The 27692-nt window shown below is 40.6% G+C and overlaps 1 protein-coding gene across 1 annotated transcript in view; it reads left to right on the top strand.

Moving 5' to 3' along the window:
• The first annotated feature begins 907 nt into the window (after positions 1 to 907).
• Positions 908 to 27692, top strand: part of ATP11B (ATPase phospholipid transporting 11B (putative)) — a 49648-nt gene continuing 22863 nt past the window's right edge. Inside the window, exons 1-18 of the mRNA XM_074153549.1 lie at positions 908 to 970; positions 7399 to 7515; positions 8351 to 8440; positions 10693 to 10773; positions 15418 to 15525; positions 15680 to 15808; positions 15944 to 16047; positions 17298 to 17345; positions 19868 to 19932; positions 20503 to 20584; positions 21866 to 22016; positions 24486 to 24683; positions 24984 to 25142; positions 25582 to 25754; positions 26172 to 26240; positions 27021 to 27094; positions 27265 to 27368; positions 27511 to 27692. Of these exons, the coding sequence (XP_074009650.1) occupies positions 908 to 970; positions 7399 to 7515; positions 8351 to 8440; positions 10693 to 10773; positions 15418 to 15525; positions 15680 to 15808; positions 15944 to 16047; positions 17298 to 17345; positions 19868 to 19932; positions 20503 to 20584; positions 21866 to 22016; positions 24486 to 24683; positions 24984 to 25142; positions 25582 to 25754; positions 26172 to 26240; positions 27021 to 27094; positions 27265 to 27368; positions 27511 to 27692 (1997 nt within the window). The remainder of the gene's footprint in view (positions 971 to 7398; positions 7516 to 8350; positions 8441 to 10692; positions 10774 to 15417; positions 15526 to 15679; positions 15809 to 15943; positions 16048 to 17297; positions 17346 to 19867; positions 19933 to 20502; positions 20585 to 21865; positions 22017 to 24485; positions 24684 to 24983; positions 25143 to 25581; positions 25755 to 26171; positions 26241 to 27020; positions 27095 to 27264; positions 27369 to 27510) is intronic.

Here is a 27692-nt window from a genome sequence, read left to right as displayed (position 1 = left end):
TTTTTTAAAATTTTTTTCAGATACTCCGGTTACGCAAGGCATGGGAAGGATTCATGTGTTGAATGTTTCATTTACAGTACTGGTTCTGTATTTCTTAGTGTGACTTTGTTTAGTAACTGCTATTTCTGTGTGACTGATTATTGCAGAATTTTAGTGCTTTCTGTGTTCAAAGTACTTCCTGTGTTTTGAGCAGTGTTCTTAAAAGTGGCTATTGATTTGAGATCTCAGTTCTCTTTTCATAAGATATGATGCCCTGCGGTTGCCTCCCGTTGGGTGTCTGAAGTCACCCTTCAACTTAGAAAATCTTGCCTACTCTCCATTGGTAGGGAGAGGGTGCTGCAGACGAGGATAAGTAATTGCTGGATCCCACAGAGGAAAACTCTTAGTTCTGAAACTCAAACTGTGTGGTTGGAACCTCAAAGGCCTCTTCATTCCCCCTTCTTTAGAGCAATGGGCAGCTTTGGGAATCACAACGAAAGACCAAACATTTGGGACCACAGCTACTGTCAAGCCTCAGCTTCTCTTAGACCTCTTGGACCTTTCTCATACTGCATTTTTTAAGGAAAAAAAAAAAAAAATTTGGGAGAACAGCATGGCCTTGCAAAGTTGTTTGGGAGCCACAAGCCTTGCCTTTGAGGCTTGCTTCTTAGAATCTGAATGTTCACTACATTGCTTGCTTTGTTAAAGTTGAAGACATGTTTATTGTCAAGTCTCTGTTTTCTGCCCTCTCTGGCGCAGATCGCTTTGCCGTGTGTGTGCTCGATTCTTGCCAGAGACTCTGCAGTCATTTTTCTCTCCTTTAGTGATTTCCTAAGTCATTGCTTATTACTCACGCATTTCCCCCTCTGCAACAGTATAGACAGCCAATTTTTTTAAAACTTGCCATTGTATCCGAGTCGCGCAGAACATGAGGTTAGAGGACACTGATAAAGTTGGATGTGTCTTGACACCCCACGAATACAGTTTTTTGGTGAGCTGTTAATGACAGGTAAAACTCATGCAGTTCATTTTGGTTGACCTGGCATTACTAGCACTGAAACTTTCTCTTGGTCCAGAGTTTGCCTGGCAAAATTATATGTAGCTGTACAAATTTTTCTTATCCTTAAGAAAATCATTGCTAAAGAGTTAGAGCAAAAGTTTCACTGGATCTGTCCATTATGGATAATTTTCATAATCTGTGTTGTCTGAGTGTGAAAAGGAGCATCCTAAAATAAAGCAATGGATGAGGAATGTATTATGGGCATTTGGAAAATTCTAATAATCCTGTCAAAAAAATGCGAAGTCTGGAATTTAGTTGAAGCCAGTCACAAAACAGTAGTTTTTACAAAGGGTTGGGTTTGGTTTATTGTCGGATGTCCAGACTGGATTATGCTGTGTAAATACTGTGATTTGGAATGTAGGGGAGGATAAGCCAGTTCCTGAATTGATGCAGAGTTGGGATTTATAAAATTAAGCAGAGTACCTGAACTTCTGTTTAAAATTATTCACTACTAAGGGAAATGAGACATGTCATACTGTGTTGGGAACCGTCCCTTGCACTCTCGGCTCTCGCTTTTCCTTCTGCTGTGACTGGTGTTACAAGACCGGTGTGTCGGGCATCAGTCACCTGGAGATAAACTGGCCCAGGGGAGTGTGGGACCAGTGAGCGAGGCCGGTTTAGCTTGCCTGTTATCTTTGCAGATAAATAAGGAGAAGATAGATGGCTTTTAAAATTTTAAGTAGGGATTTTTTCCAAGCTATTTTTTGTGGGCATTTTGGGAAAATAAGGTAAAATAAAAAGAACTTGAGATGTACCTAACTGGGACTTTGTCCCAAGCACTGATATGACTTTTCTAAGTACAATACTAGACTTTTTTTTTGGCTTTTTGAAAGGAAGGATTATTACTTCATGATTTCTCAGGCCTTGATTCCAAGAGCATTTGTTTTCACAAAATAACGTAGTCTGGTTATAGGTGTTTTAGGAGGTTACAGCATGGTTTGTTAGCAGATATTTTAAACAACTGTAGCTATAGTTAGCAGGAAGAGGAAGTTGCATGAATAATGCATGTTTTCTATTTTTTTACTGCAGTGATATTTAAGAGAGGAGGAACAAATTGCGTGGCACTATGTAAACTTCCAGGTGCTTCAGCTGATTCACAACTGTAGCTGTTAGAGCGGTGTTTAAAATCGCTGTGAGAGGCTGTTTCTTCCTCCACACCAACCTTTGATACCGCAAATGCAGTGTGACTGCTGCCTGGTTATGTGACTGGAGCAATTATTGGCTGACTCTTTTTCAGTGCAAATTTACATAGACTTCTGAAAACGTGCACGGAGTGTGAATAGATCATCTTATCTGCCACAGGGAAAAGGATTCCATGTATATTCAGAAGAAGTCCAAAGCAAGAAAATCCATTTCCTCAAAACACCTTTAATCAAAGTCTGCCTTGGCAGCGGTGTAATAGCAGCTTTTGGGCTGTTTGCCAGGAAATGTGGTGTTCTGTTTCTGCAGCCACAGTCAGTCAGTCACCTCCCTAGGAAACAGGCTTCCTGGGACTGACTTTTCTGCTGTTTATTAGTTTTATTAACTAGTATGTGGTGCCCAAAGGGCTTTTGGGGGAACTACTACTTTCCTTGGCAGTGCTCAGTGTGGTTTTTGAAAGGAGGAAGAGGCTGTAATTAAGACTTCCGTCTTTCAAACCCCTTTCACTGCAAACTGAGCACACAGCAGAAGTTCTTTTAGCAAACATAATTTTCCTTTTTTTTAGGCCAGTTTTCCAGTCCTCTTTCCAGTATGGCTGCATGGGCAGTTCGCCGAGCACAGTGATGGAGATGGAGGCAGAATGTAGGAAAGGCTTATTTGGAGCAGAGGTGACTGCTGAAACATCTTTCTTTCATGAAAGAAATAACATAAAATCACAGTGAAAAATTTCTCCTCGATTCCCTGGGATATATTTTCTATGGTGCTTTAAAGGAGCCTGATTATTACGCAGAGGGTGACTTTGTCTAACTTTCAGAACACTAAAAAAATCACTGCTGCAGAGGTTTAGTAAAAATTACTTAGACTAGTTACAGTCGTTAAAAATTTATAAACAAGGAAAACTACAAATCACTTCTTTCTTTCTTTTTTTCCAAAAAGTTATTTTGGTTTGCGCTTATAAATCAGCTTGACCCAAACATCTGTGTGTTGTATATAAATGACATTCATTTAGATTATTTTCAAAACCAAACGTTAAATTTGTCTGGGTGCAAAATTTCTATTGGGGAAGTGTGTATGGAAGATTAATTATGAGAGCTGTGTTCCAGGGGTAGATAATGCCTGGCTTATGTTGATAAATCAGCTGAATGGCCAATAAATCTAGATTTAATTTCCATCATGGAGGAAAGAGGGGAAAATCAAACAGATTTTTTTTTTTTTTTTCTTTTAATGTTACGGTCAAATTTTATTTTACTCGCAGTTGATTCATGTAATACACTGATTAAGAAGCCTGAAATACTAGTTTTCATAATGAATTCAGCTTTATTTGTTAGGAAGTCAGTGATCTATGGACTTAGGTTGAAATCACTAGATAACTGCAGGTAAACTAACTGCTGATGAAAGATATTGGTGACCGCTGAGTTTTTTGGCAAGACTCAAAATTTCATGCTGGGATTCTCTGCTCGTGCTATTTAGCCGTAGAAATCCTTTGACAAGGGCATGTTACCCTAGTTTTGCAGCTGAGTTTGATAATGACATTAGAAAGAGAAAGAACTGTCTAGTAAGTGGAATTAGGAAAGAGTGTGCTTCGGACACCTCTGTGCTGACTTGCGTATAGATACTATGCAAAATCCCCTCGCTGGGCAGGAATTGGGACTACAAATCAGGTTTGTGTCAGGAGCAGGAGCTGTGACCAGCCCCATCGTTATGGAAAAATTGAAGGCATTTCAGTTCTTGAAGAATTAAGTTCAGTGTCTGTGCAGAACTTTCCTTGGAGAGATGTGTAATTAAAATTTCTCCGGACAATCCGCTTTGTTGCGGTCTGACCAGCTAATTATGTGAAGACAGGGGTTGTCGGGTCATTTCAAATGTTCTTCCAGAGTTACAGACATGAAAGTTAGGAAATCTGGGTTTCTCTTCCCAGCTCTGACACTTATTTCCTGCTGTGACTGCCACCAAGTCACTGAGGTTGTCAGGAATGTGTCCTTTTCCCCACAGCTCTGACACCTGGAGAGGTTCCTGTCCCCAGCCTGTCCGCTTGTGTCACCTCCATAGAGCTGCCGACTGCGCGGCTTTTGGAGTTTCTCTGTCACGAATTCCAACAAAACGGAGTCCAATGTGTACAGACGACAATTTTAAGCTGTTTTAGCTGCACAGTTGCAGCTGTAAACTCGTATGGCCTGGGATTCTGAGTTGGAAAATAGATTCCTTTTAATCAGGTGAGTCTGGTGTTCTCTGGCAGGCAGTTAGGCTTGGGTTGTATGGGAGTCTTTACTCTTCATAATAAAACCATCATTAAACTCATCAATGTTCGGGTGCTCAGTGGCCTAAAAGTGGCCTAGAAATACTTTGGAAAAAATTTAGTGATATTCTAGTCACTCTGAAATTTTTCATTTATCTTTCAATACCTTTCAGCGAGCGGCACGGAGATCAGCTTTTATCACCATCCAGAGCCTGCCAGTCGCTTTCTTTGCCTTCTCTGTTTTTTTTTTTCCCTGCTTTACATCTGTTTGGTTGAGAGTGGAATTTTTTCAGGCTGTAGAATATGCCTTTCCAGAGTGAGCGTGTCTGGCATTTTGTGAGTGCCAGACATTTTCTGAGGTAGAAAAGCTGTGTACCTAGTCTTGCTAATTAAGCACGTTGTTTTTTTTTCTTGCCTGCAAAACACTTCTGTTTTGGCATCTCCTGGATTGAGTTAGAAAGAACATGTCACTAAGGTCAGGTATCCAAAATGCTTCTGCTTCAAACATTGTTCTGTCTTTAAATTTTGTGTCAGCATTTAACAGGTACATTTTTTAATTTTACTTCCATGCTTATGTTTCTTTTCTTGAAGTCTTGAACAGTTCCTTTCTTTTTGCTTTTGGCATATTATGTATTTCTTCCAGCCCTTTCCCCTATCTACTTTTTGTTTCCCTTCTCCACTCTTATCTTTAACCAAACGCTCATGCCCCAGCCTGTGACTGTAGCCCCCTTCCACTGCTTGTCATCTAAAGTTTATTCTCCTTCAAACCTCTTTGAAAAATCTCCTTTTTTCTTCTGGCCCTCTTTCTTTCTGAAGCAGACTGTTCCCTCAGTAATGATGCCAAATACAGAAATGTTTGTTAATTATTCCTTTACTTTTAAATGACACCATCCTGGATGTGAACATACCTAACACCCTGGGTTAGAGAACTTTAGTGGTTAGAGAAAATTCTTGGTTGGTTATACCAGCCATTTTTTATGTAGCTTATTGTGCTTGCTGTCCGGAACCCTCGGGAGCTGAGTGGTACAGAAGTGTCTTCTGCTGGAGTTTTGGGAAGCACCAGTTTTTATTTGACACGAATCAAGGTCTGAGCCTGGTTTCGCAACCTCAGCTCTGGTAGCAGAACTGGGCATGTCCTTTCTGCCTCTTTCATCACTTGCTCTTTGATACCAAGTGAAAGGACAAGGAGAAACGTGTATACGGCACAAAGTTGGTTCCAAGGTTAGGAATGCCTGACGCTCATGCTGAAACTCGCCTCTTCCAGCAATCGTTGATTCCCTATCACAGCTCCTAATTGAATTTCACCACTTTGTTCCATGTCTTAAGGCTTTTCATTTTTTATTGTAGCAATTTTCTTGGGCTGTTACCTGAATTATTACTGTTTTACTATCTTTCTTGTTGTCTTTTGCTGTCACCTGCTTCTCCAGGTCAGAACGTTAGAGCTAGGAAGGGTTTGGTGAGTCATGTAGCCCCGGGAAAGGCTCAAGTAAAGATAGACTTGAATGACCTAGATAGAAGCCCTGGTGTTACGGAGGCATCGCAGTGTTCCCATGTGACTTCTTCTGGCTTTTAATTATTCTTTTCCATAAGAAAGGAATTTGTATTTGTTTTTCCAATATCCAAACTGAGTTTTCCTTGCTGCAACTCAAGCCACCTTCTGTTCTTCTTTGTCCTTCAGATTACCCCTCTTCCCAGAGGAGGAGTCTCTATGTATCGGAAGATGCACCAGTGTATCCCAAGTGTCTCCCCCTCTGGGCTGAATGACCCTAATTTGCTCGTTGCTTTTGAGATTGCTCAGCCTTGCATTCTACGTCATGTTTTCAGGATCTCTTGTGGCTGACGTTCCGCTCCCCTGGATGCTGGCCAGTTGGTTCACGGGCCTTCAGCTGCGGCTCCTGCTCCTCCTCCTCAGCGCCGAAGGCCTTTTCCTCAATGGGATGACACCATTGACTGGGATCAGCTACAGCCTTTGGGTCTTTTTCTACAGACCCAATTAAATGCCCATAGGGTCATTTAATCTCTTTTTGTAGATGCAGTTCATTGTAGCCAACTGCTTTATCTTTCAGTCTCCCATGCGTCTGGTTGATCGAGATGATTTTCAGTTTTTTCTTGTCACTTGCTGTTCTTTCAGCCCTGAAGTGGTGCCATCTGCGAACGTGACTCCCCTAGTGCCCTTCCCCTCGCAGGGGCAGTGGGGTAAAATACTGACCGTTAGACCTGAAACTGCGGTCCCAAGGGACCTCACTCAGGGCTTCTGTTCTGGCAGGAAACTGTTGATAAAGATTCTTGAGTATTTTTTTTTTTTAAGTGAGTTTTTAGTCAGTGTTGCTACCGCTTGTAGGAATGGGTGGCAATGGCAGGAAATCACGTTTGAGGTTAGACAGAATGTTAGTTCTTGGAGATACAACTTGTTTGGAAAAAGACTACTGTCTGGTCTGATGTATGTGCTTTTGTTTTTAAGTGGGTGAGAATATTTTCAAAATGCAGTTACCACAACATACTGATACGATTTGATTGTTTTGACCTTTTACTTTTCTCGTAAGCTGTCTTACTAGAGTTATCCTGAGCGGAGCTGTGAGGTTTTGTAATTTATATATGTTTTTCCTCTCCGTTATCTGTTCCTTCTTTTTTAAGTTTCACAGGCTTTGAGTTTGCATGATAGCACGTGTTTTCTGTCCTTTTAGATACTTACTGTTTCTCTTTCATTTTTCAGAATGGATCCTCAAAGTTAAGATACTAAACCTCAAAGTTGAGATACAACCTCAAAGTTGAGATACTTTTTTTTTTTTTTTCCCAATTTTTGAAAATTCTCTGGACACAGCAGACTGGAATTTACACATTAATTTTGTTTCCCATTCAGAAGTCGCTATTCTAAAACTGCTGCTTGATATCTGGATATCATTTTTCAGCACAAAGATGACAGTTTTACAAAACTGCAGTTAATAAAACAATATTTCTTGATCACCTTTATTTTATGTTTTAGGGTTTTGACCCGCCGCATCAAAGCGATACAAGAACTATTTATATAGCGAATCGTTTTCCCCAGCATGGCCATTATGTTCCTCAGAAGTTTGCGGACAACAGAATCATATCATCCAAGGTAAGGAACCAACTTCTCATGGGAAAACCACTTGATACGTTACTTCAGAAGTTGTGGGCATGTGTGTGTTACGTCTAATGATGCATATACAATATTCAAAATGAAACAAGCTCTAAACTTTTTTTGAGGAGAAAGCTTGGTTGCTTCCTTTGTAGTTCTTCTCCTGCTCTCGTCCGTCTTTCCTCAGAACTTGACTAAATGCAGAACAATTAAGCACGTTGGTCAGAATTTCTAAACAAAAGTAGAATTTAAAACCGGTGTTGCCTGTGTCTGGATGTGATGCACAGAATGACTTAAAAGGAAGGATGGAGCTGGTTGTGGGGATTTATAAAATAGCCAAATTGTAACCTACTATGCATAAAATACCCAGCGGTGGACTGTGATTGTGGATTCCCTCCTAGCGTGACCTTGGGTTGGAATCAGTAGAACTGACAGTGGGGTTGTGTCTCGGTGCTGTAGCACAGGAGAGAAAGGCACAGCAGCAAGAATTAGTGGCTGTTCTGCTGTCCAGGATGCCAGTGGCCAAGTGACTCCGGCTGCACCTGCCCCAGTTGGTGGGAGGACGTTGAAAACCTGGACTGGGAAGGCAATGTGGCTTTTACCCCTGCTTCCCTGCCAGCTGTGCTTACAATAAATAAAAAATAAAACCAATATTGGGTAGAGCAATTCTGTGTGGGAGCAGGGCAAGACCAGAATAAGGTTTTGGGGGGGAGAGATAGAAAATGGAAACATTTAGGTTAAGAGAATTTAATGGGAACGCAACTGAATTTCACTTTAAAAATCGTTCAGTATGTCATAACTGTTCTTGTCTGTCTCTCTCCCTTTTTCCCTTCAGTACACAGTGTGGAATTTTGTTCCCAAAAACTTATTTGAGCAGTTCAGAAGAGTAGCCAACTTTTATTTTCTGATTATATTTTTGGTTCAGGTAAGTTAAATTGCAGTTTCCTGAGTATTATTCATGTTGTAAATTCTGCCACTGATTTTTGTTCTATGAATTTAACTTCTCTACTTACAAATTCGGTCTATAAAAACAACACATTTCCACTTTCTCTGGGAAAATAACATAAGAATTATGTCCAAGATGTCAGTAGTGAGACCAGTTCTGCATTTTTTAATCCATTGTCTCCTGTGTCCCTTGCTCTTGTTCTTTTACATTTAGAAAGAATGAACTTCCTAATAGGCTGAAAATTCCTGTGTTGGGAGTTACTAAAGTCGGATAGTTCTACCTTCGTCTGACGGGATGTGTTGCCCATCCCATCTTCCTAGTTCAGAATATTGACTTGGTCATTCCTGGGATGGCGTTTCACGCTGTCTGACATACTCCCAACTTCCTCATGCTACAGTATGCTGGAGATAAATGTTACTTAAAGTAACCACAGATGGTGTTGCATTTTTAAAGCTTATATTTCTTTTTAATGCAGATTTACCTCTTTTTAGTTCAATTTTGAGTCACATTCCTTTCAAAGTGTTAGGCTTCAGTAATACCTAAATGTGATGTCCATGAACAAATACAATGGTAGAACTTCTGTTCAGAATGGAATCTTGTTCTCTCAGCCTGTGACTCGAGTGGATGCCCTAAATTGTCTGGGAAATGCCTTGTCTGTGTTACTAGAAATCCAACAGGAGAAAAGGTGCAGGCATTTTTGTTCATTTTTCAGAATGGATTTCTGGTTTTATTCAAATTTCATTTGGAAGCTCATTAATATCTAATATTTTTTCTTTTTACAAGGCAAAAGTGCCTTTAAGATTTGATCACCATGGTATCTTCTCTGACGCATGGATCTCATGTGCCCAGGATGCAGTGTCTGTCACCACCACCTTATTCCACTGGGGCTGACGGAGCCGGGGCGAGTTCTCATTGTGGGATTTAAACGTGCAGCACAGTCCGGTCCACACCGCTCGCTCATGTTTGCATGCCAGGGATGTGGTGACAGACCGCATGCTGGTCGCCTGAGGCTTCACACCAGTTGGGTGATGGACACGGGCCCAGCTGTGTTGCAGGCAAAGGCCGTGGTGTTCTGGTGAGAGGCAAGGTGGGGGGGGGGGGCAAGAGGCAGATGGCTGTGACAATTCCACGAGCACAAAACTTGCTCCGTTGTCATGTGAGCCTCTCTTGAGAAAGGAGGAGAGAGTGTAGATGGCAGAAAAGTCATGGATAACCCTGTCCAGCCAAAAATCAGATGCTCTTGGCATGGGTTTGCTTGGGCAACGTGCTGCCAAACTGAAATTGCAGTGCTACACTTGAAGAACAGACAATATTGCAGGCTAGAGCTGATGTTTGTCGTGTTCTATAAGTTGTCTGTGTTTCTGTAGGGGAAAAAAAAAAGTTCAATGTCATGCGTGTGTGTAAGGTGGCATGGTCTGTTTTCTCTCAGGTTCTTGGCTCTTAACAGAGTAAACTTCATGTATGATTTATTTTTTTTCCCTTCTTTAATGGTTCCCAAAGCAATGCCATAAGTCTCAGGTAAAGTGGATCAAATCAATGTCTGTGGTTTTGAACAGTTCTCGTGTATATTTTCTTTACAGCACTTGAGCGTGTTGTTTTTTTCCCTGCGGCAGAGGAGAACCACTACCGTCCCCCCCACATCCAGAATTTTAGTCTCCCCACTGCACTTTTGGCATGCCAGCAGTAACAGCACAGATTGTCAGAACTGCATGTTAACCTGGGGGAATCAGAAAGGACCAGTCTAAGAAAGAGTGTTCTCTAATACCTAGACCATTGGAAACTACTATTTTTAACTTAATTTTCACTTCTGAGGTGGATGTTGTTCTACTCCACATTAAGCAGTAGATTGTATCGAGTATTGAAACAGCCTCACGAAATGTACATTTCCTTCCCTTGTAATATATATTTGAATTAATTTTTGGAGGATGAATATATATCTTCCTTTGACTAAGGACTCTTAAAAATTGGCACATGCTTTGCAAACATGATTCAGTCCGCTCTATGCCCTAGAACCTTGGTTTGCATCACTGTTGCCATGTATTCTTTAGGTGTCAGGAAGTGAGTTTTGCTCTAGAAATACTGCAGAAAGTGCAGCAAAAATACAGGTTATAATGAGGAGTTTGGAAAATAGTTGTTATCTTGCTTCACTGGGTTGGTTTGTTTTGGTTTTTTTGAAAGTGCAATTGTAAAAATAAAATTGAGACTAATTTTCACGTTTCCTTCTCTTTTAGCTCATGATAGATACCCCTACCAGTCCCATTACCAGTGGATTGCCATTATTCTTTGTCATAACTGTGACAGCCATAAAACAGGTAAAGGGGAAAAAATCTTGTAGCATGAAGTCCTTCTAAGGGAAAGTTACTTAAAGTCTGAGCGAGATAATGTTTAGATACCAAAAATAAATGAAAAAGGTGTCATTTTTAGAAAGGATTTTGTATTTTGTGTTTTTCGTTAGAGGCTCGAGCGTTTTGGTTAGTTGTCAGGCGCTGGGTGACTCACTGCGGTACCCTGCAATGGGCAGTGAGTGACTGTCAGGCAGCGTTTGTGTCTCGACGGCACATGTCACTTGGTATAAGACCTTTTCAGAAAGCTCCTCGCTTATTCCTTTGGCACACCTCACTGCGTGGTAAAGCCAGTCCTCCCCCGTGACTCACTGACAGCGGAGCTTGGGCAGAGGAAGCGGTGGTGCGATCCGTGCTTGTCACTAGTTAAAAGGCAAATTTTGCCCCAAGGACTGTGTTTCATGGTGTAAAATATACGTTAACTGTAATCCTGTAGCAGGTGAAAGGTCCCGTTTAGAAAGCTTCTGGTTTTGTTTTCTTTTTCTTTGGTTGCATAAAACATTTGGGAGTGCTTTATATCACCTGAAATAAGAAAAAAGTCATCTTAAGCATGAGTTTAATAGAAATCTTGTTCAAGCACCATACCACATCCCACAAAGACCTAGAGCCCCTGGAAGGAGAATGTTAAAAAAAAAAAAAAAAAGGAAAGGAAAAAAGAAAAGAAAAAAAATCTTCTGTTTTCTTTAAACCCTTAAAGCAAGAGGAGAAAGAAACAAGCACATAAATGAAGGGGTGATGTGGATAGAAACTATAATCTCTTCTGCCGGGAGGTAGTTTTCAGCAGCTATCCCCTTGGATGGGTTTGACAGTGCTGTCTGGGGAGGAGACGCAGTCAGAGCAGCTGAAAAGTGAGCAGGAAACTCTCACTGAGCTACAACAGGAATTTCAATTTTTTTTCTGTGCCAGTAAGACCCAAAGCCACCCCGAAATAGGGCAAAAATAAAAATAGCTGTAGCTTTCAAGCAGGTAGAATGGTGTTTGGGGCAGAGGGGTTTCTTAATGCTGGACTAATACTTGAACTAACGTTTCATCTTGTTGCTGGGCAATTTGTGTATGTAGAGTGTCCGAATCCTATTAAATATCAGTTGTCATCACCACCCCCAAAAAAATCACATCTTCAAGAGCTATAGTCTTGGGTAGACAATGGAAAATATCCCTTAAAGTGGTGTGAACTGAGAAAGATTGTGCAACGTGGTTATAAATATTAGATATTTTTTTCCCAGAAAGAGGTTGGACTTGTATAAGTCTAAAATAGTTCAAACCAATCTATTACCACCTTGTCTCCAGTTGCCCAGTCTTATAGTGGGAAATTTTAAGTATCAGCATCAGTTGCAAAGACTAGAGATTCTGACATTCCTTCTAGAAGTTTCAAATCATTCATGACTTGCCAGGCACCAAGAATTTTTCTGGTTGTCTCAGTATCTCTGCAAGGACTGTTGGAACCACCTAAGCTGATCTAATGGAGTCTCCTCTTTTATCCTGTCTGCTGTGAATTAGGGGAGCAGTATTCCCAAGCTGTTCTCTTGGAAGGACAACTCGGTATGCCATTGCCACCAGGCTGCCAAGGAGAGAGAGAAAAATCTTCTGTTGGAAGGCAGAGAGGAAGATACCCAGTAGGGTCTCAAAACCAGCTCCTGTTTTCTTCTCAAAGTGCAATAGGAAGCAGATTTTTAGTGGAAGAAACCCCTTTTGAAAGCTGCAGGGCACTGGTTCTATGCAAAGTTCTGTCAGGATAAATGTTAAACTATAATTTAGCAATCTCTCCAAGGATGAAGGGGAAGAATAGAAGCATAAACCCATATGCGGGTTTGAGAATCTTGGCAGAGGATGGAAAAACTCTCCCCTGGTTCCAGAAGGGCAGTTAAGGTGACACCTCTAGCAAACCTCAACACTCAGCCTTGTTTTATCTCAGCCAAGGAGGTAGAACTTGTTCTTCTTGGAAGCGTACTTGCACCTAGGGCAGGAGAAGGGCGTATGAGACCGCAAAGTGATGCAACTCTTGCTGTGTCATTTCTTCTGCCTTGTCAGCCAGGGCGCTCTCCTCCTTGCGCCTGGGAAGGTGCGGGCGCCCTCCTCCCAGCCGTCCAACGGTAGAAAAGAAAATAGTGAAAAATAAAGCAAAAATTAAAGTTTAAAAAAACCCCACAGAACAAAATAAAGGTATTTCCTGCTGAACTTTAGGGAACTTCGTCCATTTCAGTAAGTTCATAGTATTTAGCAAACAAGCTGGTTGGACACAGATGTTTACACAACTGTCAGGTAAATTAGAAACAACTACTTTGCAGGTTTTGATTGAATATAGACCTAAACTGAGAACGAGAAACCTGGTAATGTAATATGCAGGCCTGTTTTAACTTTGTTCTTTTCTCAAGTACATCGATGAGTTATTTAGTCAGGATTTAAGAATATAATTGAATTGAGGGATTTTAATCTCTAGTTTCTGTTCATGCAATTAAGCGATGTTCCCGGTATTCCTATTGCATCTTTCTTTTTAACAGTATTTTCGCAATATTTGCAAGCGAGGACAAGAAACTCTCTCAAAAATGCTGCAGTAGGTAAATTTTGGGGGAATTTAAACTGAGCACAGTAAGTTGGCTCTTTACAATTCTCTGGGGTGAGGAGTCACCCTGGTGGTGTGGGCAGTAGGTGTCAGATGGAGCCAGCGCTGCAATCTGTACTTTCTAAAGAAGGGAAACTTCAGCTCTTTGCCAAATGCCCATATTGCTCAGCTGTTCAGGGTTGGGAGAGAAACGCCCCAAGGTTACTGCATGTTAGTTAAATCCTTGTTTCCTTCTGTCAGTCACCTCTAACAAGGAGCTGGAGGTACTGACTCCAGCTTTTTCATGCTGATGGGGAAGGACTCTTTAAGAGTCTTACTTAGGAGGTTTAGGATTCTGATTTCCCAGTGTCTCTCTGTGTGGCTGCTATTACTGCACACTACTAAATTATTTATTTTTAAGCAGTTGGCATAAAAAGCTTCCCTCCTTTTCTTTTTTTTTTTTTAGAATTTATGTTGTGCTGTCCTTACTCATTTGTGCTAGTAACAGTGGAGGTACAGGAAGGTAGAGCTGCAAAGCTATACTCTTACCATGCTAAATTCATTGTACAGCTTTCCCCCAGACCTGCAGAATTCCCCAAACTGCACCTCCATTATACATATATAATGTTTGTAGAGGTCTAGGATGAGTTGGGATTGCACTTGCTGTTTCTGTCCAAGGAAGTGGTTTTAATTCTTTCACATATTTTATACCTACAGAAAAGCATTTTAGGAAATGTCCGTGTTATTGCAAGCCTGTTGTAGGAGCCTTGCTGGGATGTAAGAGGCAGTTGAATTTCTTGAGTAGACCGATCCATTCCTTGCGCTTGTTCCTGGGGCTTTCCATACAGTACCTAGACTCGGGCATCAGAGATCATTTAGGGCAACAAAAATGATGAAGGGCTTAGAACATCGCTCTGCTGAGGAAAGGCTGAGGGACTTGGGTATCTTTAGTCTGGAGAAGAGAAGACTGAGGGGGGATCTGATCAGCACCTATAGATAGTTAAAGGGTGGATGTCAAGAGGATGGGGCCAGTTTTTTTTCAGTGGTGCCAGTGACAGGGCAAGAGGAAACGGGCACAAACTTGAACATAAGAAGTTCCACCTAAAGATGAGGAGGAACTTCTTTCCTCTGAGGGTGGCAGAGCCCTGGAAGAGGCTGCCCAGGGAGGTGGTGGAGTCTCCTTCTCTGGAGACATTCCAAACCCGCCTGGACACGTTCCTGTGTGACCTGCTTTGGCATGGGGTTGGACTGGATGATCTCCAGAGGTCCCTTCCAACCCCATATCATTCTGTGATTCTGTGAAATCATGCTGTTAGATTAAATAAGCAATACATGAGTAGTTTAGGAAAACAGGAGGGGAATAGTATACCTGGATTCACTCTCATGGATGTTTGCACGTGTGTGTGCATGGGATAAAGAGTGCTTAAAGAGGTGCTCAATATCAGGTAAAGGAAAACTGCTTAATTTAGCCATTAAAAACTCAGTTGCTGCAAACCATTGCATTAGGACTCTAAAATGACTAAAACTTTCTCAGTCGTCTTCTCTTGCTCTACAGAGCTGATGTGTGAGCAGCATGTCATACAAAATTAAGAAATCTTAACATTTCATGCGTGTGCTATGGCAGTAACTATAAGAAGTGCTATATGGTATGACATGAAGAAGTAATTTCAGTCTGTTACTTCTCTTTAAAAAAAATAAAAATAAAATCCATAAGAGAGACTGGGAATGACTGTTGCCAGTTCTGTGTTATATTAATCCATATAGATAAAAGATTGAGTGAGTGCTTGTTTATCTCATCTATAGAAAATGTCACTGCCTGTTTGTTTTAACAGAGCACGGGAATGTTAAGTTTCCTCACCGCTTTTCTTACTTATTTGCCTTTACTTACTTGTGTAAAGTGGGTGAAAGTTAAGAGGTTTCCCAGGCCCTTGAGTAACAACTGCAGGAGAAACGCAGGAGAAGTCAGTGACTATTCAGGCTCTGCAGCAAGTAGTTTAAAGCACATTTGCTTAGAAGATATTAGTTATGCTTTACAGGTTTCTTGCTTAAAAAGGAAATTTGTGTGTTTTCCAAAGGGTTATGAAGACTGGCTACGACACAAAGCAGACAATGAAGTAAATGGAGCTCCGGTTTATGTTGTTCGAAGTGGTGGCCTTGTGAAAACGAGATCTAAGAACATTCGGGTATGTGCCCGGGGACAAACGGAAAATTGTGTTGCTATTGCAGAGCTAAAGCTCTTGTTTTGTCACTAATCCCCGTGGCCTGTTCCATCATGATTGAGCAGCAATGCTGAGATGAATTCTTCTCCTGTAAAACTCTGTGTGTTCCCTTCCTCAGGTGGGGGACATTGTCAGAGTAGCCAAAGATGAGACTTTTCCCGCTGATCTGGTGCTCCTCTCATCCGATCGAGCCGACGGTTCATGCCACGTTACCACCGCTAGTTTGGACGGAGAGACCAATCTCAAGGTCTGGGTTTCTGCTGTGAAACAGCGTCATTAATTTGCGATGCTGTTTTTATTTCAACATGTTGAAATCCTCCCCCCCCTCGCCGCCCCAGCCCGGTGGTCCTGTGGCATTAACTCAACGAACGGTGTTTTCCAGACACACGTCGCGGTCCCAGAAACAGCGGTGTTACAGTCTGTTGCCAACCTGGACAAACTTGTAGCTGTCATAGAGTGTCAGCAGCCAGAGGCTGATCTGTACAGGTATCGCTTTATTAGCAAATATTTTGAAATTAAATCAACATGAAGTGTTTAATATTAGGAATGTTACGAATCTTGCTTGGTTTAAAATAGCTTCAGACATCTGCTTAAATTTTAGGGTTTACTAATTAGCATAAGTGTTTATACATATTTACTTAATGAAAGTTGCATGCGACAAGTTAAATTTGAGCATTTCAGTAATAAGTCAGAAATTACAGGATAATATTTGCCTTTTGTATATTAATCATGACATTTATGTACATTTCTGTTCTAACCAGTAAACTTGTTTCCATATTTGGAAAGTTAAATGGCCCATGAGTCTGAGCGGGTTGGAGAAAGAGTCGCGTAAGGCTCTGCCAGGAGGTTTCAGTACTATATAGTCGGGTTTTTTAGTGGAATTAACTTAAACCAAAGCAAGTGGTTGTAAGCTTATATTCGTTCCAAGGATATATGTTGGTCACATTTATTTTGCTTATGCTCAAGAGAAGATTCGAACTCTGTTCTCCAGTAGCAAAAATTTAGATTAAAACCATCTGATTTCAGCATCTAAAGTCAGCAGGCAATGCCCTGGACTCTGTTAAACAGCACCATACATAATGAAATTTATATTCCCATCCAAGTTTCTCCTGAATTGTGTCAAGTAGTGGTTTTCAAAATCCAAGTATATCACACTATTCTTAAGTAAGCTTTGGGATCTTTGAGAAATATTAAGTTCTTAAAAACTAAGATACTTAGTTTGAGTAGTTGTTCAAATACTTGAACTTCAGTTTGTAGAGCACGTCAATTTAAGGTACAATTACTGGAGAAGTTTATCTCCCTATTCGTAGTTGGAGTCGTGGTAAATATACAAGTTTCAGATTTTAAAAACAGAGTAGATTGGCTTCATTAAATGAAAAATTACTATTTCTGATGGGTAATTTGCTAACTTATGTTTGGTGAGGAATTACTTCTTACTGAAACTTCAGGAAGTCACGATCTGTTTTAACTAAGAAAGAAACACATTTTGTGGTTTTATTAATGAAACCTAATGGACTTTCTCAACTGACTGTTCTTTTGAAGGATAAATATTTCTCTTCTTGAGTCTCTCTTGTAAAATAATTGCCAGTGTTGCCACATCACTTTAGTTTGACTGTTAGTAAAAGTTGATTATTTTGTACTTGTGAACCATTAATGACTTTTTGTAAATATAGAGGAGTTTTTTACATTTTTGAGTCTTTATGTTGCTGTTTCTAATGTATGGCCATCTTTTATAGATTTGTTGGAAGAATAACTGTAAGTCAACAAGCTGAAGAAATCGTACGGTAAGTAAAATTTTACCAGATTAATGTTTCGAACCGATGGAGGTGGTTAAAATCACGACTGTCACAACAAAAATAGTTACTGTTGAATATACAAAAGGGAGGGGTGTTTTTACTGAAAGTATCAATTGTAGCTACGTACTTCAGACGGAAATGAGAAAAAATTAGTTCATCATTACTATCCAGTTTTTCAGCTTTAATGGGACAGTTCTGGAAAGCTGGGCGGTTCCAAAGGGGGGAATTTTTAGGCCCTGGTAACCAGCTGGTAACTTTGTTGCTATTTGTTATTTAAAACATTTATTGAACATTTTCCAGTGGCAGATTTACACAGACTACTGCAGATCCCCTGTTGCCTGTTTATCAGAGGCACTGAGCAGGTGTTTTTGCAGTTGAAATTCCTAGAAGTTATTGGTCTGTTTTAACAAATTTGTAGTTTTTAGTATATATTTCAAACTACTGTACTCCCTGGACCGTAAAGAGAAGTTCTGACATCGGTAATAGTCAACACACAATTGTGTGCACATCATCATGCACTCACATCCTGTCCCTCTGCGGTCCTGCCTGCCGGTAGCACACACCTAAACACGGGTGAAAATATGAAAATAAAGATGTGAAGGCACTTTTAGAGCGACATGTGGATTGGTAGTTGCGGTGGGTTGGCCCTAGCTCGCAGCCACAGCTGCTCATCTGCTTCCCCCCACAAAACAGGAGAGAAAATAGGAAGAACAGGGGTGAGAAAGGTCACAGTTTGAAATAAAGACAGGGAAATCTCTTGTAAGAAGTGGCCAGATTATCAGCAATATTTATCATCAAGTCACATAATTGTTTTCTCTTGAGAATTTTTGATAATCAAGCTTTCCAAACGCTTGGTCACTTCTTAAAACGCGAGGTGCTATGTTATGATGTATAAATGTGTCACAGGAGCAGGTAAATCTGTTACGATTCTTTCTCTCCTCTAATGTCCAAAATATTATCCTTAACACATCTGGTGGTTTTTTTTAGTGAAGTTCCTATCTGAATCGAACATTAAAGCAGTATTATTTCCATGTAATGTGTGCCTTCAGTCTGAAGAACTGCAGTGTTTTCAATCTGAGGCTGGCAAACACCTCTCAGGTTTAGATAGGAACAACATGGGGTTCAGAGTGAAGCAGTGATTGGCAGTGGTTTCACAAGAGCTGCGGGAATGTCAAAGGCAGATCACTTGGCCCCAAGTCCAGTGCCTTGGCCACCCCAACATAAAAACCCTCACCAAACCCCTCCAAAACCCCACTCGGCTGTTTTCAAGGTTGCTTTGTGTGCTACTGCGCTTAGAGCTTTTCAGAATTCATGACTGCTGAGCTTGACAAGTTCTGCTTTGGGATCGTCTATCAAAATAATGTAGTTGACAATATATAACAGCCAGTTTAAAGGGAGTGCGAAAAATAATGTCTAGTCCCGACTGCTGGTGGAGCTGTATCTTCTGGCTGTCAAAGATCAGCTTTTCTGGCCTGTCCTGCACTGATTCGTTTGTATTTTGAGCTTCTCAGACTGGTTTTACAAACTGCAAAAAGCACTTGAATCCAGAAATATACATTAGGCTTCTTATTAAAAAAAAAAAATAAACGCTTGATCATTTAGTCTGGTTTAGTTCAGCTGAAGTTTGAGCCTAGCCTAAAATATTAACATATGAATGTGTAATTTAAAGACCCTGTCACAATCCATGTGTGTAGCTGCTGCACGCGGAATTTGTGATGGTAACTGTCGTGTTTGCAGTAACATTTAAATATTTAAGTGTGGTAGGTGGGGTGTGGGTTTGGGGCGTGTTTTTTGAGTAGCTCCAGGTTATGCTTTCAAAGGACCTTCAAGAGTAAGAGGTTGGTTTGTGTAACGGGGTCGTGGAGTGCCTGTGGCACAGCGAATGGGAAAGTGAGACCAGCCCAAGGGCTTGTTCGCGGAAGCACTTGGTGTATCTTTAATTCTTTTGCTTCTACCCAGTAGGTCAGCCTGGGCACTGCAGTTGTTCACTTTCTGCTTTCATTTGAGACACTGGCAAAAATAGCAAATGCGCTTTTTCCTTTATTTATTTCAAACCAGCCATGCTGGCAGTTCCTAAAGATGATACGGCCACTGGAGTAGAACATGCGGCTCTGACCTTGCATGAACCGCGGTTCTCGCTGGACCTCTATTTTCCCAGCGCTGTTTACAGTTACCTTGGCCAGTGAAGTGAAGGGATTATTGTGGTGTCACAGGTCTGAGGAAAAAACATTTATGAAATGTTATTCTTGCCTTAGGAAGCAGAACTCGCACTGGGGGGGTGGTGTGTCCATCTAGTTGTTTCGCTGCTATGAGTAGCTTTTAAGTCGGTAGATCACTTCAGTTTGAGAGAGGGTAGTGAAGGTGGACCTGTATGAGGGTGGGGTTGGAGTTCTTGCGGTGGGAATTCATGGGGGTTATGGGACAACTTTGCATAAAAAACTGGATTTCACTAATCCTACAGAACACAGAACAACTAATTTCTAAATGCCGATATGTCTATTTCTTTTTAGACCTCTTGGGCCTGAAAGCCTCTTACTTCGTGGAGCAAGATTAAAAAACACTAAAGAAATATTTGGTTTGTAGACACCTAAATATTTAAAGAGTATTCTCTTCTTAAAACATGTTAATGAACTGTGCTTTAATTCTACTTGCACTGAAGAAATTGTAATAATCTTGCTGAGTGTTACCTGAGGGGATATGATTATAGATGAAAGTAATGATATTATGCTGAGGAATCTCTAAGGATATAAAGTTCCAGCTCCGCTCTATGAAAATATTTGAAGTGGTTTGATAAAGGAATAACTTAACTTCAATGGATAAATGAGTGTTGTTACTGTTACTCATTGTTCAAGACTTTCTCCTGAGATTTACCATTCTGATTTCCATAAAATACATATTGAAGAGCAGAACAGTCATAATAATGAACAGCGGTTTAGTAGGTGTTAAAATTACTTCAGTAGTACTGTTTTACTGTAGCAGAATATGCAAATACTTACCAAATCCTGTCTAAACATTGTACTGAAGTAAACACAAAAGTAATATCACATCTTGACTTTATCCTACGTCTCTTAAAATGAAAAATTCTGTAAATTGTATATCTGCATAAAATAAAATATAACTCTTTTCCCCTCCCCTTCCTCCCCAGGTGTTGCAGTGTATACAGGTATGGAGACAAAGATGGCATTAAATTACAAGAGTAAATCTCAGAAACGGTCAGCAGTAGAAAAGTATGTTTATTTTCTAATATTCTTCTTATTTGTAGAGTTTTAACTTAGTTTTTCCTTGGTAACTTTAAAACCCTGATGATCTCGCTGGGCTGTAGGCACGGGAAGAGAGTGCAATTGCTTTCCCTTCAGTAGGAAGCTCTAGAGACAACACGTTTCTTGATATTTCATTCTTTGTTGATTTATCGGTAGTGTACAAAGTTGAAATACCCAAGTTGAAATAGAAATAAAGCAGAAAAAGACAGTTCAGTATCAGAATTCAGTAGGTTTGTTTCTGAGATGTGGAGGTCATTTAGTGATTAGGTGAAATGCAGCTTGAACTAGATGCTCGGAGATAGTTTCCACAACATCCCAGCCTCTGCTGCTTTGTGCATGTTTACTGTAAAACTACATCATGCCTTTAAAGAGCATGCATTGAAACGAGGTCTTTGTTGCTTGCAAATCTTTGTCCTGAATCCTAGTATTTGAGAGCATGGAAAATAGCTTTGCTTTTCACATAGTCTAAAGGATATAGCCTGTCCAGATATGGTTTGCACTGGATCTTGCTTCTAGCACAGGTCGCAGGCTCAGTTTTAAAAATCTTTAAACCTTTGGGATAAGTGTTACTGTAATAGAGATTTATATGTTGAACCTCATGAATTATTTTAAAAGGAAAAGTAGTTCTGATACATTGCCTTTATTCCAGTTACTAAAACTGAGGTAGCCTCCCAGCATTCTTTTGCAAACATGAGATAGATTATTCTTCTGTAGCCAGTTACAAATAGAGCTGTAGAGTGCACAAGAAAAGGTCAGTCATCCCGGCAAGGGGTGGAAGATGCTCTGGCTGGCATTGCCTTTATATTCTGTAGGTTTGAGTATATCCCAGTCGTGGCATAGCCTGGGCTAAATGATGAGAAGCAAAGGGTAGTGCTCTTCTAACTGCTGGGCGAGGTGCAGCCTTGGGTTTACGCAGTGGTTTGTACCGTGCTGCCTCTGCAGCCCTGCGAGATCCTCGGGCAGGCAGGGCAGGAGAAGGCAGCCCCCGGAATCTTGGAGACCAGGGGGGACACAGGTCAGCTGGGGGGTATCGCTACGTGTAGAGAATATCTTAGTCAGAGGTAGGATTTCTTTTCACTGCTGTTACTTGTTTGTCACAGAAACTTCTATCCATGTCAAACATAGGAAACATTTTAAAAAAATAAAATTGTCCAATAAGTTTTTGATCAATTCATGTAACCTCACTGTCTCAAAAGGTTAAGCAAAGTAAACTGAAGTTGCTTTTTTTTTTTTTTTGCCTCTTTGTAGGTCCATGAATTCCTTTTTGATTATTTATCTAATAATCCTCCTCTTTGAAGCCATTCTGAGTACTATTTTAAAGTATGCGTGGCAAGCTGAGGAAAAGTGGGATGAGCCTTGGTATAATGGAAAAACGGAGCATGAAAGAAACAGCAGCAAGGTAATGCAGCTCTACTCAGCTGTGTGTCTGCAGAACCCTCGACTTCTATATGCTGAATGTCATATTTATTATGTCCCTATTCCAGGATTTAAGTGTAACTACCACGTGACCCACTTGCAAATCTGTCTGTTCTTGTCTCAGTGTTTTTAAGAGAGTTAGTCCCATGTAGCCTCATCCTTGTGCAGAAATAGCTTACCTCTGTTACTGGTAGGACTTTTCTTCCTTTATGAAAAGACCGAGATTTTTGAAAATGTTGGGGTTTGTTAGGACATGTTTCTGATGTTCTTATTGTAGTTATTATTCTTTTGGGTGTCTTTTGTCACTTCTGAAAGGAGAAGAGAAGGAGGGCAGCTGTTCTTGTGCACGTTCCATGCAGTGATTGCACAGTTCAGGCATTTTGGATGTTCTGTGATGCTCAGATTGGCCAGACAATTTTGTAAGGCTGTGATTTTGCTCAAGATCATTTTTTGCCTTCTCACTTTCCTGTAGAGATTGGAGGGATACTGTGAAGTGCTCCTTAAGTCTGCAGTTCTGAGAAGTGTCCTTTTTGATCACTCTGTGGGTTTTTTTCTGTGTTCTGAAAGCAATCAGGAGCTGGTTTGGGCTGATTTTCAGAACTATAGGGGATTTTCAAAGCACAGAAGAATTGGAAATCCAGTTTCCACGTGTGATGTGGTGTCAGATGTTTGACACCTGCCGTCTCCGTGTCCTAGAGAGCTGAGAATCGAATGCACTCACTGGGTGCCATGTCTGCAAAAAGGTCCAAATCCCAAGTCAGGAGAGTTCTGTTTTGCTTCATAAGAAGAGTGAAACGTAGGGCTAGTACGTAGTGGTTCAGGAAGGAAGGAGAAGGAATTTGAGAATGTCTTTGATTCAAGTAGAGTTGACACTTTACTGGCATTTCAGCAGAACATGTGCCTTTCTCAGAAGCTTGTCATGCAAAGTGTATCTGTGGCTTAGCTGGGAAAAAATATCTCAATGCTTTGTTTTATTTACAATTATTAATTCAGATTATCGCTACAGTTATTGAGAACTTTTTAACATATTCTAAAATAATCTTATCTAGACATGTCACTGTTGAAAAGTACTAAATGAATTTAAAAGTTTTCAAATTGTTTGGTGACTTTTATTTTCAGTACCTGCACCCCCTTAGTGCACTCTCCACTGTTTGAAGTGGTCAGTCAGGTAAATTCTTGGTTCCTCTGAAGTTGCAGTAGTTGCAGTGTAAGTCAGACTGCCCTGGGGAGCCTTGCCAGCTCCAAATAGAATCGGGATAAGTATCTACTCAGTCTTTCCATTCCTTTCCCTTTGCCTTCAGGAGCCTACAGAGCCATCTGTGTTTCTTCAATGTCACTCTCCTTCTATCATGTCGTTGTTTTTCTCTCTCCCACTGACATTGTCTTACCTGAATTACTGCTTTCAGTTTTTATCTTCCTTTTCTGGTTTAATTTGGAAGATCTCTGAAGGCACAGAACTTCCAGAGCTTTTGTCAGACACCTTAGTTATTGGTACTGACTTTTATTAAGTAATTATAGCAACACTCCCTAATTCAGAAGAACCTCTAGCTTTGCAAACTGTTGACTACTTCTATACTCCCTTTCTTCAAAAAGTTCTCCTACACCAATATCTGGTGGAGTTGAAAGAGATGTCCCGGTTTTTCTCATCTCTCCTCAATATCCTCCTTGCTCAATATTCAAATGTTGGTGAGAGTCTTCCCAACGTACAATTTAGATACTGAGTTTGTGCAAATGAGAAAGAGAGTTCAAAGAGACTCTAATGTTGCACTTCAGTTTGTTAAAATTGTCACACCTAATAAAGAGGAACTTCTATCCTGGTACATACCCGAAACGTGTGTGTCAGACCCGATGATGTGAAGAGGTGTAAGAGAAGTCTGGGCCGTTGAAACCCACACCGTCTCTTCCTTGTCATGTAGTCTGGGTCAGCCGCGTCCCTGGGGAGCGCCCGCAGACAGGAACCCTCCTGTCGCTCTGCTCTCCTGAACCTCTCCAGAACACTTGCGGATGCCTCTGACGACACGGAATATCCGTTGTTTGCCTGCACCATTTATGTTCCTCAGGAAAGCCTGGGAGTGGGGCTGGTTGATGGGATGGGTTTGGTTTTTTCAGATCTCTTTCAAGAGACCTGTTAGAGAACAGACTCACCGTGACATTTAATGTTAACTGGCAGCCCTCCCGACAGAGTCAGTAGGAAGGACAAAAATTAATGAACTTGCGAATTAAAACATCCAGCCATAGCTTAAGGCAGGTTTTTTGCATCAGTCTGAAGGCGCGTTACTGGGGCAAACTGGAAACGCCTGCATTGTCACTCTGCGTGGTGTCTCTCATCTGTGCGTGGGACTCAGTCTCCTCCAGCTCTCTCATTTTTTCATTTTTCATACACATTGAGATTAAGAAACCGTGTTTCACCTGATCCCTGCAGTAATCTTTACATTTTGTTTTTCTCTTGTAGATCCTGCGATTTATTTCAGATTTTCTTGCTTTTCTGGTACTTTACAATTTCATCATACCTATTTCACTTTATGTGACTGTTGAGATGCAGAAATTTCTTGGATCTTTTTTTATTGGCTGGGATCTTGACCTCTATCATGAAGAAACAAACCAGAGAGCGCAAGTAAATACTTCAGACCTCAATGAGGAACTGGGACAGGTAGAATAAGAATTAGATTCTCTCTTCCTTTTGGTTTGGTTTTTTTTTTAATCTTCTATTTTCTACTTCTTTTTTAATATTAAAATTCATTACTGCAGACTTATTACTGGTTGTGCTTTGATTTCTGATTAATTTGAAAGTAAGGTATAAGGATCTCATGGTGGAAATGAAAATTTTTGTATGATCAAAATAATGTGTGGAGAATGTGAGTTGAGGGGTTTGGTTTGTGGGTTGTTTTTTTTTTTCCTTCTGACAAGTATGCGCAACTCCAAGTCTGGTTTTGGTTTTATTTTACAAAAGGTAGAGTACGTGTTTACAGACAAAACGGGTACATTGACTGAAAACGAGATGCAATTTCGGGAGTGCTCCATTAATGGCATAAAGTACCAAGAAGTCAACGGTAAACTAACTCCAGAAGGGTTTTCTGAAGATTCTCCAGATGGAAATAGGCATAGTTTGGTAAGAGACTTTTTTTTTTTTTTCCACTCATTAGGTATCCTAGATAGAAAGTGTTTTATTTCAGACAAATAGTCTTCTACCATTAGCATGTTTTAAAAAAATAGAATTTCTGAATCAGCATAGTTTGGTAAGACCTTTCCCTGCCCCCCCCTTCCCCTCCTGCCTCATTAGGCATCCTAGGTAGAAAGTGTTTTATTTCAGAGAAACAGACTTCTAACATCAGCATGTTTTTAAAAAAACCAACAATTTGTGAATAGTTTGAAGCTACTAAGTGTTACGGAATAAATAATATTTATTAAACACGTTGAGATGTGATTGTGTAACATGGAATACTTGGCAGATTTTCAATTAAAAACATACTTTTAAAATATGTTAAAAAGTGGGTTGATACCTGAATGTTACGAATGTTACACATAAAGGTGTTTTTTCTTTCTTCCAGATGAAGGAGGAGGAACTCTTCCTGAAGGCGGTTTGTCTTTGTCACACGGTGCAGATCAGTGCCGATCAGACAGACGGCGCTGACGGTCCCTGGCACAGCGGTGGCACGGCAGCCCCGCTGGAGTATTACGCTTCCTCACCAGATGAGAAAGCACTGGTGGAAGCCGCCAGCCGGTGAGTCGGGCTCCCCAAACTCTCCAGTGTAGGAGCTGCCTCCGTGGGTAGGAAATTCCAGGTGAAGGCAACCTCAGAAGTCACTCCGAAAGATTGTAAAGCCCCAGGGCCTGGCACAGTCAGTTTAGTATGAAAACACACAAAACCAAAATACACAAAACCCTAAGCATATTATAAAGTGGTGATTTAAAATGTTTATGCAAATCCTTGAGAAATTACAGGGGGCAGAGTGTGTTGCTATTAAAATACTGGAGAAAGTGGGCATACTTAATTTTCTCTAGGAATAGAGAACAGTAATGGGGGGTAGAAGAGTCTCTCTCTCTCTCTTTTTCTTCTATTTTCTTCCTCCCACATCAAACAATCAATAGGTGTTATGCAGAAATTGATGATTAAATGCATATTTTCTTTTCCTTTCAGGGTTGGAGTAGTTTTTACTGGAACTACTGGGGACAGTATGGAAGTAAAAAGTCTCGGAAAACCAGAAAGGTACTCGTTATTCCTTGGTTCTTTTTAAGGACAGAACAGCAGTGAAGATTAATACCATGTTCTCCTCTTAATCCTTTCTGATCATAAGAAAACCTTGCCTTTGCACAGCGTGCTCTTTTTTCTTAAAGTTTGTGCTTTAAGTTCAAGAAGTTCCCAGAATCACTCATGTATGCATAATCTAATTACATATTTTAAACTCTCCAAACTGAATAGAAGTAGTATTGATAATTGTCTATCTGCGGTATGTCATAGTACATTTTCTCCACCTGATCTGTGTCAGTTGGCAGTACTTTAAACTTAAATGTCTAAAGTTAATTTTCTAAACTGGTGGTAATGTAACAAAAAATAGTCCAGTCATCAGGGAACATACACTCTTTTTTGACTCTGTAGATTGCTTCCAATTTTTAGAAATAAATGTAGTTTCAAAGTTACACCTGAACTAATAACAGAAGGATAAAGGAATAGTTGGGAGCTGGTTGTAGTCTCCAGATGTAAAGCTCGTGTTCAAGAAACTGTTCCTACTGGTAGAAGAACCTTTTATTCGTATAGAATGTAATTAAATGTATGTCAAGTGATGAAAAGCCATCAATTGCATGAACACCCATAACAGTGGTTGTTGCTCAACAGCGATGGCGTCACTTTTAGAGTTTCTGTATAAAAATGACACTTAGGGGGAAGCTCTATGGGATAAGTGTATATTTATAAGTCATTGTCTTTGGAAATTTCTCTCTTAAAAATGTTTTCTTCCCTTTCTCTATTCTATTCAAACACAAAATACAGGTATAAATTGCTTCATGTTTTGGAGTTTGATCCGAATCGGAGACGAATGAGTGTCATTGTAGAGAGTCCCTCAGGTAAGTGCTTGAAGTTACACAGGCTGCAGTTGAGAACTTCTTGAACGGTGGGTGTTCTTGAACGGTGGGTGTTCTTGAACGGTGGGTGTTCTTGAACGGTGGGTGTTCTTGAACGGTGGGTGTTCTTGAACGGTGGGTGTTCTTAACCTCTGTTCTGTTTTACTTTCTAGGGGAAAAGCTTTTATTCACAAAGGGAGCAGAATCTTCCATTCTTCCTCGTAGTAAGAGTGGAGAAATAGAGAAGACCAGGATACATGTGGATGAATTTGCCTTGGTGAGTGTGTGTGCTTGCCCAGCTGACGGGAGGAAAATTCTTCCGGTACAAATTCTGGGACGCGAAGTGAACAAATTGCAGGTGACACCTTGTCAGGTCAGAATCTCGTCTACGCTGAATACAGTCTTTTATTTTCTCACAGAAAGGACTAAGAACTTTGTGCGTAGCCTACAGAAGATTCACACCTGAGGAGTACCAAGAAGTTGGCAAACGCCTGCATGAGGCCAGGACTGCCTTACAGCAACGGGAGGAGAGATTAGCAGATGTGTTCAACTTCATAGAAAGGGATCTGGAGTTACTTGGGGCTACAGGAGTAGAAGACAA

This window comes from Numenius arquata, chromosome 9 (assembly GCF_964106895.1).
Source record: "Numenius arquata chromosome 9, bNumArq3.hap1.1, whole genome shotgun sequence".
Taxonomy (NCBI): domain Eukaryota; kingdom Metazoa; phylum Chordata; class Aves; order Charadriiformes; family Scolopacidae; genus Numenius; species Numenius arquata.
This window is presented reverse-complemented; position numbering and strand designations above follow the sequence as displayed.